Source organism: Narcine bancroftii, chromosome 6 (genome assembly GCF_036971445.1).
Source record: "Narcine bancroftii isolate sNarBan1 chromosome 6, sNarBan1.hap1, whole genome shotgun sequence".
Taxonomy (NCBI): Eukaryota; Metazoa; Chordata; class Chondrichthyes; order Torpediniformes; family Narcinidae; genus Narcine; species Narcine bancroftii.
The window spans coordinates 136053438-136071281 of NC_091474.1; the positions used below are offsets into that span (position 1 = coordinate 136053438).

General features: G+C 40.1%; 1 protein-coding gene across 4 annotated transcripts in view; it reads left to right on the forward strand.

Annotated features, from left to right (window-relative positions):
* smap1 (small ArfGAP 1) overlaps positions 1-17844 on the forward strand; it is a 108011-nt gene that overhangs the window by 43113 nt on the left and 47054 nt on the right. For 3 of the 4 annotated variants that reach the window (XM_069886161.1, XM_069886158.1, XM_069886159.1), the window contains exons 4-5: positions 5677-5752; positions 12822-12890. In XM_069886161.1, coding sequence (XP_069742262.1) covers positions 5677-5752; positions 12822-12890 — 145 coding nt within the window. The remainder of the gene's footprint in view (positions 1-5676; positions 5753-12821; positions 12891-17844) is intronic. The other variant, XM_069886160.1, reaches the window with a different exon arrangement.

Genomic DNA, 17844 nt, shown 5'->3' on the forward strand with positions numbered 1-17844 from the left:
GAGAATAGAGGGATGCATATCATGAGCAAGCAGGTGAGTTTTAGTTTAATTTGGCTATCATGTTCAGCAGACGTGTAGGCTCAACGGCCTATTCATATCTACATATTTGCGTTGTTCTATGTTTAATGGTTTGTCATATCGCTACAAGATCTAGTGAATGTTTTGAATTAATTTCTGCCACCTTTGGATTTTTACAGCATGTAGTGGCTACTAAAGCAATGCGCACACACACACAAACCAGGCTAGTCAACACAAGACTATTTATTCAGACTTTACAAGCTTCTTTTATATATTGCATGTCCCGGGCACCACGGGACAAAGTGGGACGTCACTATGAGGTTGCTGCCACTCCATGGGACCGGCAGGTTTAAATTAACCCTTGTGAGTGTCCCATGCCTTCCAACAGGAGACTCAGCAGATCAACGTGCCGTTCCTCGGCACGGAGTACCGCTCACATGCAGTCCATTAGGTGAGTATTCGGCTGTCTGTATTAAGGTTCCACATGCCTGCAGAACCGCATCAGTGACAGTTCACGATAACGCGCTGTGCGCCCGCTCGGCCCGCTACACAGCTGCTACAAGTATTACCTAGTTAAAGGAATTGATTCAGTTGAATTAAATTCAAAATCTGGATTGCTGTAACTCTTTAATATGTAATATTTTTGCAAAATCATTAAATTGAGCAAAATCTCTGGCTCTTTTCATGTCATGAAAAAGACCTGAAATAAAACAGAATTATCCATTATATTTGGTGGAAATTGCAAATTTTAAGTCCAAGAGTCATGTTCTTTGTTTTTTGGTCACCTGTTTAAATTGGCTGAACGGCTTGCATTTATTCACTAGTTTTATTCCATTTCATTCCACCATGAGCCCTCTTCCTTTGAAGGATTTTTCCTTCATTTGTAAAATTTGAATGTTAATGATTTTCTATTTCCTAAAGTAAATTTCCATGATATTAAGTACTTCAGCTACTTTAAAAAAAATTGTGATAAAATGGCTCAAAATTGTGTATTACTGTTTAAATTCCTAAGAGTATAATTAGAATTTATTGCAATTTCTCCTTTTTTTGTGTTAAATTAGGGGGCATCTGTTGAAAGAGTGCCAAAAACTTTTGGATTTGATGCTTTGCATTTTTTTGCTGTTATTATCAAACTTGCAAAAAGAATTCATTTAAGTCTCGCATTTTTGTATTGAATACAAGGTATCCAGTGAGAGAGCAAAGAAAGAGTTCAAGATTGGTATTTTACACTTGGGATGTTAAGAGGGCTGGCTTGACAGCCTTGCGTATAGGACAACTGCAGTTCATGTTCTCTTAATGAACAGTTTTTTCACTGGATTGCACAGGAGAAGGCTTTATGGCTCTTTGAACCTGCCCTGCCATTCTGTAGGATTGCCAACTGATTTTTATTTTGTGTTCACTCCCTATACAAATTCATATCACTGATTCTTTTCATATCTCAAGATTTATCTTGACTGTACGCATTTACTGAGCCTATGCAGCCCTATTGTGCAGAAAATTCCAGAGATCGAGTTTTTAGGTGAAGATATTTTCCATATTTCAGTCCTGAGGGGCCAGTACTTATTTTGAAATGCAAGTCCTGGTTCAAGGCTCCCCTGCCAGGTAATGCATCAACTCCTTATTAGCTTTGTCAAGCCCTGTTTATTATTAACTGTTTCAATCAGATCATCACTTAAACATAAAATCTTGCTTTAGGGCAAACTGGTCCCAGGAATTAATCTGATGCTCTTTTGTACTTTATCACAATCCTCCTTTGGGCAGAGAGGTCAGAACTCCATGCATCATTCCAAGTCTGTCTTTGCCAAAGTCCTGCAGTTATCTGTCTACTCTAGTACATGCAAGCAGCATATTTTTGTAACTAATTGCCATACCTGCACATTAATTTTCAGTTTCTGTACAGGTGTTCAAGAACATCTGGTCCTTCTATGCTATTTTTATGTATAAATATTTAGTGAGTACATTGCTTGAGCTAATTTTACTTAAAATTCCAGCTAACATCTGAATTTTGGCAATTTGAATAAATGTCATCAGTACATGACAAAAAAATGTTCATCTGAAGATTCTCAAACTCATTGCATAATTTCAACCATGAGATTTTGCACAGAATTAAATATTCATAGAAAATGATTTTTGTTAATTTCTGATAAAGGATGGTTTGGGTGAAGTTGGCTACAATTTGGATTTGTGATGAATGGGGTACACAGTATATACAATTTTGAATCCTGCATTGTCTAGGAGGAGTTTGTACGTTTCCCCTGGGTACTCCGGTTTCCTCCCAATGTTTGGCTTGTGGGCTGAAAGGGCTTGTTACTGTGCTGTATGTCTCATTTGTGTCTTATTTTGATTAGTATGCAATGGGTGACTTTTTCTGAACAATGCATGGACTGGAAGCATGAAAATGGGGTGCAAATAGAATGGGCCAGTGGTAGCCTCTTAGAGGAGAAGAGCCAAGTTAAAATAAGTAGCATGAGACAGCATTGAATTTACACTCTGGTATCATCAGAGTCCTAGACAAACATGTATTGGAAACCCAGTCCCCATTGGTTTTGAAAGTGTGTAGTCATTTCTGAACTGGTTTTGGAAAAAATCAAAAATATACTTGAATGCCCAGAGGAAGTTCTAATGGCAGTAAACTGGTACCATCTGGTTCATCATTTGCATGCCTCTAAAGATTTACTCAGATTTGTTAACGTGCAACGTGGTATGTAATGAAGCTTTGGAAGAACTTTCAAGATTGCTTTTGAAGGGATTGTTCAAGACAAAATACATTGTGTACAGAAAATGTAGGGGAACCAGAAAACCAAGCTCCCTGTACCATTTAACTGAGAGAGCAAAAATGTTCTCTGATACACTCAGTAAATGAAGTGAGAGCTAGATGTAATACTGTAAGCTGAGAGTAATAATGACAAATAAACCTGATGTTATAGCAGTTTTTAAAAATGCAAATCCCAGAAGACTTTGATAAATCAATATATAAATCTGCATTAAGAGGAATCGAGCTGATTAGAAACCAGCAAGGCTCTGCATTTAAAAAAAAAAAAAGCAGGTCAAGAAAGACCATAGTCTGTCGGGGTTGGCAGCAGAGCATCGAGCACCATCTCGCTGAGCACTTATGCACCTCAGAGCTGTGTGTTTCACCCACTCATATTCAGGCTACTGACCTGTAACTGCAATGCCAGATCTAGCTCCAACAGTTATCAAATTTGCAGAAGTTGGCCTTCTCAGCAGCAATGATGAATTCCACGACAGAGAAGAGGTGGAAAATCTTATGTTATGGTGCGAGAATAGCAACCTGAGTCTCAACGTGGACAAGATGAAGGAAATGATTGTGGACTTCGGGAGGACTGAAGACGGCCTCCCCGAGACTGGACACACACAAAAGGTGCAACAGCAATTCCTGAGAAAACTGAGGTGGGCAAGGTTACTCCCCACCATCCTATCAACTTTCTACAGGAACTCGCTTGAGAGCATTCTGGAAGACTTCATCACAGTGCGTGGTACAATTATTATAGAACATCGATTCAGAGGTCCAAGCACAGGACCATAAGAGCTTCAGAGAGGAACACTGGTGTCTTCTTCCCCACCCCATCAATGATGTGCTGAGATCATTGTCAAAAGAGGGCTCACAAAATATTTGAGGACCCCTACCACTCTGCACATAGTTTATTCCAGCTACTCTTATCGAGAAGAGGTGCAGGGGTATCAGAGCCAGAATCACCAGGCTTCTTCCCATGGACAGAGAGACTGCTGAACAACTGATGAACTCCTCATACAAACTCTGTGGCTCAACTATTTAGTTGGCGTGATGGTTCGCACAACACCTTTACAGCACCAGCTATTGGGACCAGATCAGGGTTCAAATTCTGCGCTGTCTGTCAGGAGTTTGTATGTTCTCCCTGTCTGTATGGTTTTTCTCGGGGGTTTTGGTAAAATTGGGCAACATGGACTCATGCTGTTACTGTGCTGTATGTCTATTTAAAAAAAAATAAAGAACCATTCTGTGCATATGCATTGTTTGTATTTTTTTGTCTGCATTTGCACTGAGGATGGAGAATACAGTTGCCTGGTTGTACTGGTACAATTGGATGATAAATGGATTTGTAAATGAATTTGAATACTTGGCAGTTTGTGTTAGTCTTTAGCAAGGACGAGAATCTCATTGGAAGTGGAGGTTGTTAAGATGCCGAAAATTGATAAGAATAGCCAACATTTCAAGACTAAATGCAATACATGGGAGATTATTGAGAGAGGTTTGTTGAAAGGCTTCTGGAGATTAAAAGGTTTGCCATAGAATTGTCATCCTTCCTCAATAAGAGGAAGATCAAAGACTGGAAAATTAGCAATTCTGAAATTCTTGATCTGGAAAAGTTTGCAGGAATGTGCCAGGCAAGTTTTGACCAGTCAGTGCTCTAGTGGGAAAGCTATTGGAAACTCATCAGATTCCTCTTGCCTGCCAGCTCTTGCCTCACTCCTCCTTTCAACTCTTTATATTTACTACCTTCACACTGTCCTGATGCAGGGAATTGACTTGAAGTACCAACCACACCTCTGCCTTCTTAGATGGTGCCTGACCTGCTGAGTTCTGCCAGCAGTTTTTAAAACTAGAAACCAGCCACCACATTTTTGTCTCCAGTTTGCAATATACTTGTTCCACTTCACTCTTTTTGTACAATATTTTTTATTCAGTCAAAATATAACCTTTCATTGGTCAGCTTGCTTGCATTGTTTCGCCAAGCCAAAGAAATTATTTTTTCAGACTTGTCTGTATCTGTTTGAAATTGGTCGTTTTGAATGCAGATTTTTTCGTGAATTACTATTAAAATTAAAACCAGTCCAAGTTTTGATGGTTCTTAATTTATCCAACATTTTTCTGGCATGCGACAATATGCCTTTTATGTTCACGCATGTACAAATATTGTAATCATAAGGACAAATGGATTATCAACATTCAGTAGATCAGTGGAGCAAACATTCATATTTTAGATGTGAGCCCCATGTCAGAATGTATTCTACCTGTGTAACAATTGATAATTAAAGGCTCATGACTGTCTTGAGCTGATAGGAATTTGTCAAATTTTTAGTGTTTTCATCAATTTAATGGCATGCATTTGCCAGACATCCTAAAATTCTTTAGTTGGATTTGGTCTCTGGCATTTCAAAAATTTCCCAATTTCCAATCATAAATAATTTCACAGTTTAATTGCAATGCATACGCCTTAAGTGAAGGAGTGCTTCCTGGAGTGGATCGTGTTCTGCATACTGGATCATTTGTGGATTTTTCCATATTAATATTGATGAGCTATTTGGATGCTTAGAATCCATTTAATATAGATGAAAGTCTAAAATTGGAAATCTTTTGGAGCAAAACCTTTTGGCTTTTAATCTTAATGATGCTATAAATTCTGATTACAAGGTAATTTTAACAGCAAATATTCCTTTGCTCAAGATGTTACTTCACCTTCAAACGTAATTGTATTGCATGTTAAAGGAGCGTTTATGCTTCAAGGATTTTCTGAAGCTAAGTTCAAAACACTGAAGACTATATTAATGAACAGTTAATGTGATTCCAGATGTGAATTTTCTCTGGTTGTATTGTAGCACAAAGTGAAATGTTCCCTAATTTTGTGAATAAAAATTCCTTGATTGAATATTCATCAGAGCTGTAGAGTTTTTCATCAGAGACAAGTATGAAAAGAAGAAATACATAGATAAAAATGTAAACAATGGAGTAATGGTAAGTATTGAGGCAGGATCTATTTGTTTTCCATACATATTTGTCGTAATTCAAAATGTAATAGTCGTATAACCATTGTACATGATGGTTTATATACTTCCCCAAATAATAACCCTATGAAAAATAGAAAAAGAGGAAAGAATAGAAAAAGAAGCCAACCTAGTTGCCAAGGTAACATCACCATCCACTCAATTCTAGCCTTTTCAGTTTTATTTATTTGTTTGTTCCAAGTTTCACGAGGTTTAGGGAAAACCATTGATAAATTTATACCTACAGTATGTAAATATGGGCATTAAGGCAGGATCTTTATTGATGCAACTTATTTTTTTAAAAATCACAATCTTTGATAGATATAGGTTTTCCACACTCTAGGACCTGTAGAAATTGTGGTATTATCCTAATTAAATTTGCTGAACTGTTGTTCAGGCCGAGAATTACTGGAGTAATTGACAGTTGAATTGCAACTCCTAAACAAATCGTAAAATTCAGCTATAAATTGGAAAAACTGTTCATTAGCTGTTTGCACAAGCAGCCCCCCCCCCCCCCTCAATTGCCCCCAAAGGATCTAGATGTGCCCCTTCCTCGTCAATGGTTATTTTACTCAAGAGCTAATAGGTCATTGATTTTCCACTCTGGCAAGTAACCCTCAATTAATGATGTTTTATTTCATGAATCTAATTATACCATGTGATCAATCTAAAAACTTCATAAAGCTAACCTAAACTATTTGATTGCCAATCTTTAGTAATCTCTATTGATTCCTGATTGTCTCCAGCAACTCCCTGATTACTTCTATAATACCTAAATGTTTCTTTCATGCACCTTCACAGAAAGAGTGAACTTTCATTTTGTATAGTGCCTTTTAAGAGTTTGGAACAGTGCAAAACATTTCTACAACTAATGAAATATTTCCAAGTGTAGTCACCCATGTATTAAAGGTAATGTCCATTGGCAGAGTTTTCTCTTTTGAGGCATAATTGTTGGCCAAGACCCCTGGGGAATCAATTCAGCTGTTTGAGATAGTACCAGGAGGTATTTTGGTCTTCAGAGAATAATATTTCATCTAGTCTGCCATTCTCACAGTCAAGTATATTCTCTGTGTTTGCAGGAATGAAGTATTCATGAGGTTTATCTTTTACAATAAACAAGTATAATATTTTCAAAGCCATTAATCCTGAGGAGTTTCCTCTTTGGTTTTTACAGACGCAAAACCATAGTGCACTAAAGTCTTAATTATAATAAACAGTTGAAAATTAAAAGAAAGCGTTTTAAGTTGAATGCAAAGTTATTTATTGATCAAAACTCTGAAGCAAAGATTATTGCAAGTGAAAGGGGCAAAAGAATTTCTACGTTCACAGAAGTATTTAACCCCAGATGTGAAAGACTACAGATGCTAGAATCTGGAACAGCACACAGCCTGCTGGAGGAACTCCGAGGATCTTGCAACATTAACGGGAAAAGAAGAAAATGCTGGAACCCTTCATCAGTTCTGTATATAAACCTCAAACTAGATTCTGTTGTATCTATGCATTCAACAATTGTCCATGCAATGTTTCATCCATCTCCAAAATGAAGTGTATTCACAAGGTGTACAATGTTTTCACGAAGTTGCTTTTTTAAAAAAAGTTCTGAAGCTTGTGAAATGTAACATTTCCTGATCATTGGAAAGAATTAATTAACATGTTGTAATAAATGACCACAAACTATCTTTTGATTTCTCTTTTGCCCTCAACAATATTTGAACTTGTAATCTCTGACTTCAAATGCTCTGTGGTGGGCCTTTTTGTTCAGTTTCCACAACAACCACCAATAAATAATCACCCATCAATTCTACTAAGGTCCCTACCATTTCCTCTATAGACCTACCAGAATTAAATTTCCATCAGTTCACTGCAAACATAATTTAAGATGTTTACATTATTAGTCTTTCTCTAGCTTAACAGTTCTTGATCGTTAAATCAAATCTTAATTTAAAGTTTTGCTTTAATGCTACTATTTTTTCTACCTTAATGTAAATATTCTCTTGCTCTGTTCTTGATTCTGCATTTTGTATCCTAAATTTAAATGAAAATTTGAAAGTTTATCAGTAAATTTGTTTGAAAATATTTTGAATTCTCCATCAGTTTTCATTTTTTTTTGGTAGTTTTGACATTGTAACAGGTAATTATGGAGAGATTGGCAAAAGAATTGATCTGTTGAATCTTGCATTTATCACTGCTTTATTTTTCTACTTTGAAAGCAAATTTTACTCAAATTGTTAAAAACAATGTATAATTAGTCTCCTGAGATGCGCATTTGAAATTTTTCCTTCTGAGTTAGATTTTATGTTAGATTTTAAATTTTGAGATTCAGGCTTTGTGGGTCTGGTCAATATGATCACAGGGAGACAAACAAATTATATACAGCTAAGGTTATGGTCGTACCAGCACTCACACCTTCCTGGCCATTTCCAACAAGTGTGTTCTGCTCATTTACACTTGTATTTGCTGCAACACTTGTATTTGCCTCTTTGGATGGATCAGCATTGACAAACTCAGGGTTCAGACCATGCTATTGGTATCATCTTCAACCAATCTCGTTCCCTGTTCTCTTTCACCCTCCCAACTCCTCGACATGGAATATGTACTTGTTTCCTCACCAGATCTTCAATCTGAAATATTAATTCAGGTTTGCAGATATTACCTAACCAGTTTAGTATATCCAACGCTTTGTTTTTATTTGGTTTCAGCTGTTCATATCACAAGACTTCTCTGTTGTATTCAGAATTAATAATTATAAATGATAAAATGCCATTTGTTGAAGAATGACACTTTTATTGTTCTAATTTTGTGAACCCAGGTAATGTGAATGGCTGTCTCCACAAGCTTTAACCCATTTCAATTTGGCAGATGCCATAGGTCTCTACAGCTCTGGACACCAAAGACGCCAAAATTAGTTCTATCTTCTCAACCATACTTCCTAGCAATTCATCCCCAAACATCCAGTTTATAGACTTTGATTTCTTTTCTAACAGACCTGAATCAGTGAAGATCGGTAACAAAATCTCCACAATCACACTCAATTCCAGCACTCCTCAAGTTTGCATACTCCATTTCCTACTATAGTCCCTCTACCTCCAAGCCTGTACAGGAAAATAATGTTGCAGCCCCATCTTAATTTTCCAGAACAAGGTTGGGGACTAAATGCAGCAAGGAGAATGAACAGTTAATGATGTAGTGCCAATATAACTAACTCTCTCTCAATGTGACCAAGACAAAGATGATAATTGGCTTAAGGAGAGGGTCACCGATCACACCCTATCTGCATCAATAGCACAGAAATGGAAAAAATAAAGAACTTCATGTTCTTAAACCATTGAACTCTTGGTGGTAAACATTTCTAATGACCTGACCTGGATCAACCATGTTGATGTGGTGGTCGATAAGTCATACAAGTCCCTTTGTTATAAGTCCAGAGGACCCGAAAACCCAGCAGTAATAGATATTCACCAAGACAAATGGTTACTTAAACAAAAGTTGCTTTTAATTATCTTTAAACATGAAAACAGGATCGAACTTTAACTTCATACTATTAACTTAACCCCTTTCTAATTCTAAGTGCATGTGTACAAGTTCAGAAAAGTTATTTGATTCACAGTCCAATTCTCATTCCTCCAAGTTTACTGGTTACAGGCAATTCTTATACAGTGCACATAATTTAACATTTATGAAGTTCACCAGGCTTTGGTGCTTGAAAGGCGCATGGTTACCGACCACTCAGGAACGTTCTTGTCAGTTTTCAGAGAGAGATTTGTTGTTCACTGGACACCCACAACTGATTTTTTGTAACCAGCTATTTCAGTGTCTTGCTGAAGAAACTTGCCCCATCAGGGTTTTTCAGATGAGAACCTCTTTCTTTCAGGTTACCTCAGAGTTCCTTTTGTTTCTCTTATTTCAAGTGAAACATTAGGCAGCCAGTCCTCTTCTTGTATGAACCACAGGGGCTTTGACCAGGTGGAACTAAACACTCATAACCCATCTTCAAAATGGGGTTTCAAGCTTGTCCTGTTCCAATCCCAGCTCCTGCTGAACCGTAAAACTGCAGAACTAAATCCTCTGTCAGAAAAGCCTGTTTTACTTACTCTGCTTCAGACCTTCTTAGAACTGCAATTTCCACTCCAGACAGCCTGTGGCTTCGATGAGGTCTTTCATCTGTTACCTTTTTTGTAAACAATTCATTAGTGAAGTCTCTTGGGCATTCTCCAAAGCTTTTGCAAATGCTCTTGGAGCTGGCCTGTCTAGCATGAGCAGAGCACTAGTATTTTAAATAAGATCTGTTTTAAAGTGTTTGTATATGACCTACACTTAAAAAAAAAAACCTGCCCCAATTTATTTCCCAAAAACATATCTATAATCTGTCACACCTTTACTTTGATATGTCTCCCATGTATCTCATCAAATTATAAACGTGCACCATCACTGAAAGGATGCTTGCTGGTTACATCACAGTGTGGTATGGGAGTTTCCCTCTCCTGAATGGGCTCCTCCAGATCTCCCTTTGCTGAGGTTAAGTAGCCAGTATATTGAAAGAGCCATCACACCCCAGGCACACACTTTTTTCTCTCCTCTGCAGAGACAATGTTTAAGAGTGTGAAATTGCACCAACAACTTAAAGACCCCTGAATGAATCCACAACAGTACAGTAATGCTGCTTTGTTCCATTTGTTTCTTTTTTCATTATAACTACGTTGTACATGTGCTTTTGTTCTCTTTATATGGCTGTATGAATGTTAGAGTTGACCTGCAAGAGCCCTTCTCACTGTACCAGGTACAATATGACAAGGAAACTTTGAAATAAATTGCGCTTGAAGTGTTAAAGGAATAATATCGTCTCACTTTGAAAATCTGCCAGTCTGGCACTACCAAAGTTCCAAGTATGACGTATCCTTCGAGCTTTCCTGTTCTCCAGTAACAAGCTCTGAGGGAATTTGTTAAATATTAACGTTAGAAATATACTAAATTGCTAGATGCCAGCCCCAAACAATCTGTGATGTAATCATATACTGACATGGATTTTCTGGATCTGCTAGTCATTAGTACAGTGATCCAAGGTTTAACTTCTCTGTGGTTACTAATTTGGTCAAATATTGAGAGCACTCTAATATTAATCTTGTTGACACTGAAACATAATACTCTTGGCCTATGTGTGCAGTTATGGTCTATGTGGTTTGAGAATAATGCACAGTTTGTAACTATGCATTTAAGCAGCAACTAAATTTAAGGATTTTGGTCTAATAAAGTTTATTCATTGTTAATAAAAAAATCATTTTAGAAATAAATGAATTCATTTGGTACAAAGGCAATAGCTTAAATGGGCAATTCTGCATCTTCCAAATGTCTTAATTGAACATGGAAATTTAAAAACATCTTACTAATGTAAAGGGCTTTTCAGTCTGTGGTTGCAGCTGTAATGAAGTAGCAATAGATCTTCTGGTATTTCTTCCATGAGCCTTGTCACTCTTCCTTGCTTTTTGTCTTCTTCTTGGGCTCCTTTAAAATTTAACTCTGATAATGCTTTTGGTCTCCTGATTTCATTTCTTTATTGTGCCAGTGCTCTATTGAAATTCAGCTCTGAAGGAAAGATGGTATATTAATCCAAAGAGATGCTTTTGTGGTAGTAATTAAATCACCTGCTCTGTGAGAGCTATGCTGTTTACCTTGATGTGGATTGTCTTGGATTTGCTAAGTTTTAGATAAGAGATTGTTTTGGTGTATTCAGGTTATTGTCTAGTTCTAATCACAAATCTTAATGATTTTTGATGAATTGGAGTAGTAAACCAAGTAGCTTAAAATGCTAAAGATCGAACTCATTTGAGGGCTGAAATGATTTCTACAATAATATTGGACAACAATTTTTTTTTCCAAAAGATTTGCTTTCTGAAAAGAAATTGGGGATTATGATAGACTTCTTCAAGATGAACACAAATTTTAGATTTGCTCTATCAAGAAGTTGGAGAAACATTAAATTAACTTTCATTGAATTTAGCATGTTTAATCACATAATAATGCTGACACATTGTGTTAGTTCAATTGACCTAAAAATGTTTTGCCACTGATTTTCGTTTGTACTCAGCATCTGATAACTCTCCTGAAAGTGTCCAACAATAGTCGGCCAGCATTGATGGATTCCATGGTCGCAATGTCCTGGTGAAACCTTTCACCATGTTTTTCACTGACTTCAAGGGCGAATGCAGGAAATTAATTTTCAATGACATGTATACTTGAAAATGACAGGAAATCACAAAAATAGATTGTATCACAAAAAAATAGGAAGTGATAGGATAATTTTATTATGATTTTTGTGATCTGCAGACCAAAATCCATAAAATGCACCCAAAAGTGCTCAGAAAGCAAAATCTTCATTGTCCAGTGTAATTTGAGCATGTTTTTTCTCATTTCCTAATTTCTCTAATAATAAAAGAGCAATGGGATAATTATTTTGTAGCTATTTATCTCCAGTTCAATTTGTTGTGTTTGATGAACACAAGATCTCATTCTAATCTTGGATTATAAATCTGAAATTCTACTGCATTTTGAGTTTTTGACATGGTTTTGACATTTTAAGATGTCATGAATTCGGCCTCTGCAATATTTTCATATTTTTAAAAAATTCCTTCATTATGGCGTTACACAATGTAAAGTAATTAATGCCAAAATGGCTTACCAAGTACTTTGGTCACTGGTATTGGTTTCTGCTTTTATCTTTTGTATTCTTAAGTGTGTGTTAATAATTATTTTCAAATACACAAAAATGCTAGAGGAACTCGCCAGGACTCTCAACATCCATAGGAGATGAAGGTATGCAATCAACGTTTCAGGCCTAAGCCCTCCTTCAAGGAACTTTAACAAAAGGCTAAGACCCAAAATATTAGTTATATCTTTACCTCCTATGGACGCTGTGAGACCTGATGAGCATTTTTGTGTTTTGACGACAATCATAACATCTGCAGACTTTCATGTTTCATGTTAATAATTGTTCTCTGCTCTTATTTCATATGCTTCTGCTTTTGCTTTTTATCTGTTCTGTGCAGATAAGCTCTGCTGCTGTGCCCTTGCCATCATCTCCTTTATCAAATGCTGCTGAGAAGAGCAAACTAGAGGTACTACTTTAGGACTTTCAAAATAGTTATGGACATTGAATGAGATGCATTTTACGCTGCTCTGCTTGGTTTTCTCTCACTTCTCTGTTTTGTTGGAAAGCCATAATAGGAATGCAGGTCAAGAAGATAAATTTTATATCAGGGTGCAGATAATTTCTAAAGTTCATGCTTGGTCAATTTTTACATTTTGTTGCATTGTCTTTAACATTAATTTGTTTATGTACAATGCTATTGCTTTTGCTAAGAAAATTGCTAATCAAGAAGCAAGCAAGTCCTATTTCTTTTTATCTGATTTTGAAAATTAATTCAAAATGTTTGCACATTTTTTTAAAATGTCACCACCATTAAATATCCTGTTTTTTGAAAAAAATATTTAAGTAATTGAAAATTACTTGTGCAGTGAGAGGGTCTGCAGAGTTTTTTGTTCTGTCCTCAGTTTCTCAGTAAACAGTGCTTTTTCTAGGATCGTTCTCAGAATTGCAGAAGCATGCAATATTGAAAATGATGGTGGTATTCATCAGATCTGGGAACATGCTGCCTTTGTGAATCAGGCCAGTTCTTTGAATATGGAAACTCGTATGGGGCATCCAGGTCCTTAAACTTGCTCTTTTACAACTGTGCAGCTCGGTACAACAATAACACCATCTGGCTCACCAACGAGGACTTCAGCGATCCTCAGAGGGTCGCAGCCCGGAAGAACATGCTCCGGAGAGCAGACACTAGTGCCATCATAGACCTCATCAGCAAGCCCCACGAACAAATCTCCAGCGAGATCAAGGCCAGCGGAGAGGCTAGTCAACACCTCGGGACAGCTATGCTATTACCACCAGCAATGAGGTGCAGAGGCCTGTTGATGCTGCCCACTCTGTGGGTTTCCAGGAAATGACTTGGCCTCGTTGATGGCTGCGGCGGTTGACCCATGAGATAGCCTCTGTCTGGGGCTCATTGTTGGGTAGGCATTTCCTGGTCGACAGGGGTGCCGAGATAAGCATCCACAGGCCTCGATACCCACAGTGGCAAACGGCTTAACACAGAGGGCAACATCTCCTTAATTCGAACTTTCGGGACCCGCACCATCCCCCTTCATTTCGGCAATGGCTGCTTTACATGGACATTGACCCTCATGGCAGTGGCACAACTGCTCCTGGGAGCCAACTTCCTTAAGGCTCACTGCTTGCTTGTCGACTTTAAAGGACAGCACAGTGCACACCAGAACTTTTCACACTCTGCCTCTGGGAGAAGTCAAGCTACCCGACCCCACCTGGACTCCAAAACACTCTCGGACAATGAACTTGCCCACAGTTCATGGCCAAGGCAAAGCATGGGGTAAAGCATCGCATACTGACTGAGGAGGGTCTCTTTCTTTCACCCCCCCCACGCCAGGGCACACTGACTCCCTCCCAAAAAGCTCAGCCTGACAAAGTAGGAGTTTTTTTTAATGGAGGAGCTGGGGATTTTGCAGCATTCTGATAGTTCCTGGGCCCCTCTCCTCCACATGGTGCCCAAATCAGTAAGGGCTGGAGACCATGAGGTGACTACTGTCCCCTTAATGAGACCAGCACACCTGACAGATATCCTGTGTCCCACATCCAAGACTTTTGCCACCAACCTGCATGGGTGTTCAACAAGGTGGACTTCATGCGGGGATACCACCTAATCCCAGATCACACCTAGGACGTCCCTAAGATTGCAACCATAATCCCCTTTGGCTTGTTTGACTTTCTCTGAATGCCCTTCTGTCTAAAGAACGCGGCACAAACTCTTCGGCGGCTGATTGACGCATTGGACTGTGACCTCCCATTTGTGTTCATCTACTTGGACGACATCCTCATCGCCAGCTGCAGCTGTAAGGACCACGCCGTCCACCTGAGACAACTGTGCACCCCCTTGAGTGAGTTTTGACTGACTATCAACTCCACAAAGTGCCAGTTTGGTCTGGTCACAGGATTAACAGACACGGGGCTACACCCCTCCCTGAGAAGGTTGAGGCCATCCGGCATTTCACTAAGCCATGCATGGTAAAAGGGCTGCACGAATTTGTCGGTATGATAAACTTTATACCACAGCTTCATACTGGCAACGGCACACATCTAGCGGCCCCTTTTCGTGCTGATGACAGGCAAGGCAAAAGACATCGCTTGGGATGAGGAATCCTGCAGGGCATTCTAGAATGCCAAAGAAGCACTGGCTAATGCCACCCTCCTGGTCCACCCCAGACCAGAGGCATCTACCACCCTAACTGTCGACACCTCCAGCACAGTGGTAGGGGACATGCTAGAACAACTTATTGAAGGCCAATGGCAACGCCTGGCCTTTTTCAGCAGGCACCTCTGCCACCCAGAGCTCAAATACTGCACTTTTGACTGGGAGTTGTGGCGATAAGACATTTCCGTTACTTTTTGGAAGGCCGGTAATTCAGGGCGTTCACTGACTTTTGCTTTCAATAAGGTATCAGACCCGTGTGGTCAGCCCGAGAACAGAGAACACGTCCTACGTGTCAGAGTTTACTTCAGACATTCAACATATTGTTGGAAGAAACAATGTGGTAGCTGACGCGCTGTCACGCCCCGCAATCTAATCGATACACACTCTGTCCCAAGGAGTCAATTACATGGTCCTCGCCAAAGAACAGCAGTAGGACCCTGAGATCCCCCCCTGATAGGACAACCATCTCCGCACTCAGGGTGCAGGATGTCCCAGTTGACCCAGGTAACCTGACACTGTGTGCGGCGTTTCCAACTGCAGCCCATGCCCCATCATTCTGGCTGCATGGAGGTGCCAGGTTTTTGAGGCCATCCACAACCTGGCGCACCCTGCCATCCCCGCCACGGTCAAAATGGTGGCCAGCAGATTTGTCTGGCATAGCCTCTGTAAACAGGTCAGCCAGTGGGCCAAGACCTGCACGAACTGTCAGTCCTCCGAAATGTAGGTTCATACAAGAGTGCCCACACAGATTTTTGAGCCAGTGCGGTGCAGGTTCAGGCATGTGTTTTCCCATGGGGCGAGATACCTCTTGACCATGGTAGACCGCTCCACAAGGTGGCATGAGCGGTCCCATTGGTTGATACTGCCACCAAAACCTGCGCCAGGGCACACATTGACACATGGGTATCCCGATTCAGGGTCCCGGGTCATTTCGCCTTGGACAGGGGGACACATTTCACCTCCAGGATTTGAGCGGCACTGGCTAACTTTCTAGGGTCGCAGCTCCACCACGCCACAGTGTATCACCCACAGGGTTGGTGGAGTGTGCACAGGCACCTCAAGGCAGCCTTGATGGCCTGGTTCAAAAGATCCAACGAGGTGGACAAGCTGCCTTTGGTACTGTTGGGAATCCTTACCGCGCTGAAGGAGGACTTCCATGCCTCCACAGCGGAGCTGGTCTATGATGCACCTTTAATCATCCCGGGGATTTCATGGCCCCAAAATAAACACCCAGAAGACCCCGCGATGACGCTCGAACTTGCGGTGAAAACTGGGGTCCTTGGTCCCATGGCTACCCCCACTTCAAAGCATAGCATCCAAAAGGATCTAAACACTTGTCAGTACTTGCTCATGAGGAGGGGTGTACACAATGACCCCATGAGGGGCCCTACAAGGTTCCACCTTCGTCCTCGACATCGATGATAAAGAGGAGACTTTTATCGTCAACTGCCTAAAACTGGCATATCTGGACTGCAACAAGCTGGTCTCTAGTCCTCCCCCGTGACGCAGGCACAGGCCACCTAAAGCTATGGGGAAGGGTTGTGTAGTGGCCCATGCACAGAGACATGGACCGGCCCACAAAATGGCCGATAACCACATGGACCTGAGGGTGACTCCAGCCGACGTCCCAGGTGACCTACGCGTGGTGGGAAGATGGGGAATTCTGGCGGAAACACAGGCCAATCCGAAACCTGCGGTCCAATGACGCAAGGCCCCGACATCAGCACCTGGGGTCCATATAAGTGTGACGGCCAGAGCAATAAATCAGTCTCATTTTCCAAGGCTTTGGTGCGCGTGTCATTCTCCACACTCATGTAGTGCGTATACTACAAGCGCCTCTACTTCCTCACGAATTTGCTAAGGTTTGGAATGACACCAGATACCCTGGCAATTTTCTACAGAGGTGTGGTGGAAAGTGTGCAGACCAGCTGCATCACAGTCTGGTATGAGAACACCAGTGCCCCTGAGCGTCAAGCCCTCCAAAAGATGGAGGATACAGCTCAGGACATTACAAGCTAAACCTCCATATTATTGAGTAAATCTCCAGGGAACACTGCCTTCGTAGGGCAGCAGCAATCATTAAAGATCCACACCACCCAGCACTCACTTTGTTTCACTGTTGCCATCAGGAAAGAGGTATAGGTTCCACAAGACTTGCACCACCAGGTTCAGGAACAGCTGCTACCTATTTACCATCAGAATCCTCAAAGACTCATTTAAGCACTGTTACTTGTGCACTTTATTCATTGATTTTCTTTGTTCTCTATGTATTGCACAGTCAGTTTGTTTACATTCATTATCTGCATACAATTCTTTTGTTTGTTTTCATGTTTACATTATGTACAATTTATTTTTGCACCTCTAGTTGGGGATAATTCTGCCGTGCCCGCAGGAAAAAGAATCTTGGTTATATGTGATGTCATGAATTGTACTCTGACAATAAATCTTCTGAGAGAATGTGACAGATGATCCTACATCTTTACTTTTGTGCACAAATCCCACATTCCTTGTATTTGAATTTAAAAAAACCTTTTGAACATACTCAGTTAACAACCATAATGTTAAACATTTCACAGATTCATAAAGTAATATTTTGTGGCGGTGCACATCCTCATGGCGAACCAGCCCTACTTGTATTGCCACGTGGTGGGGCAGCCATGGGGAAATGGCATCAGAGGTTTCTCTCTGACTCCAGCATCCCTTCCACGGCATACCCTGGCCAGTGATTATGACATCACAATGCACCAGG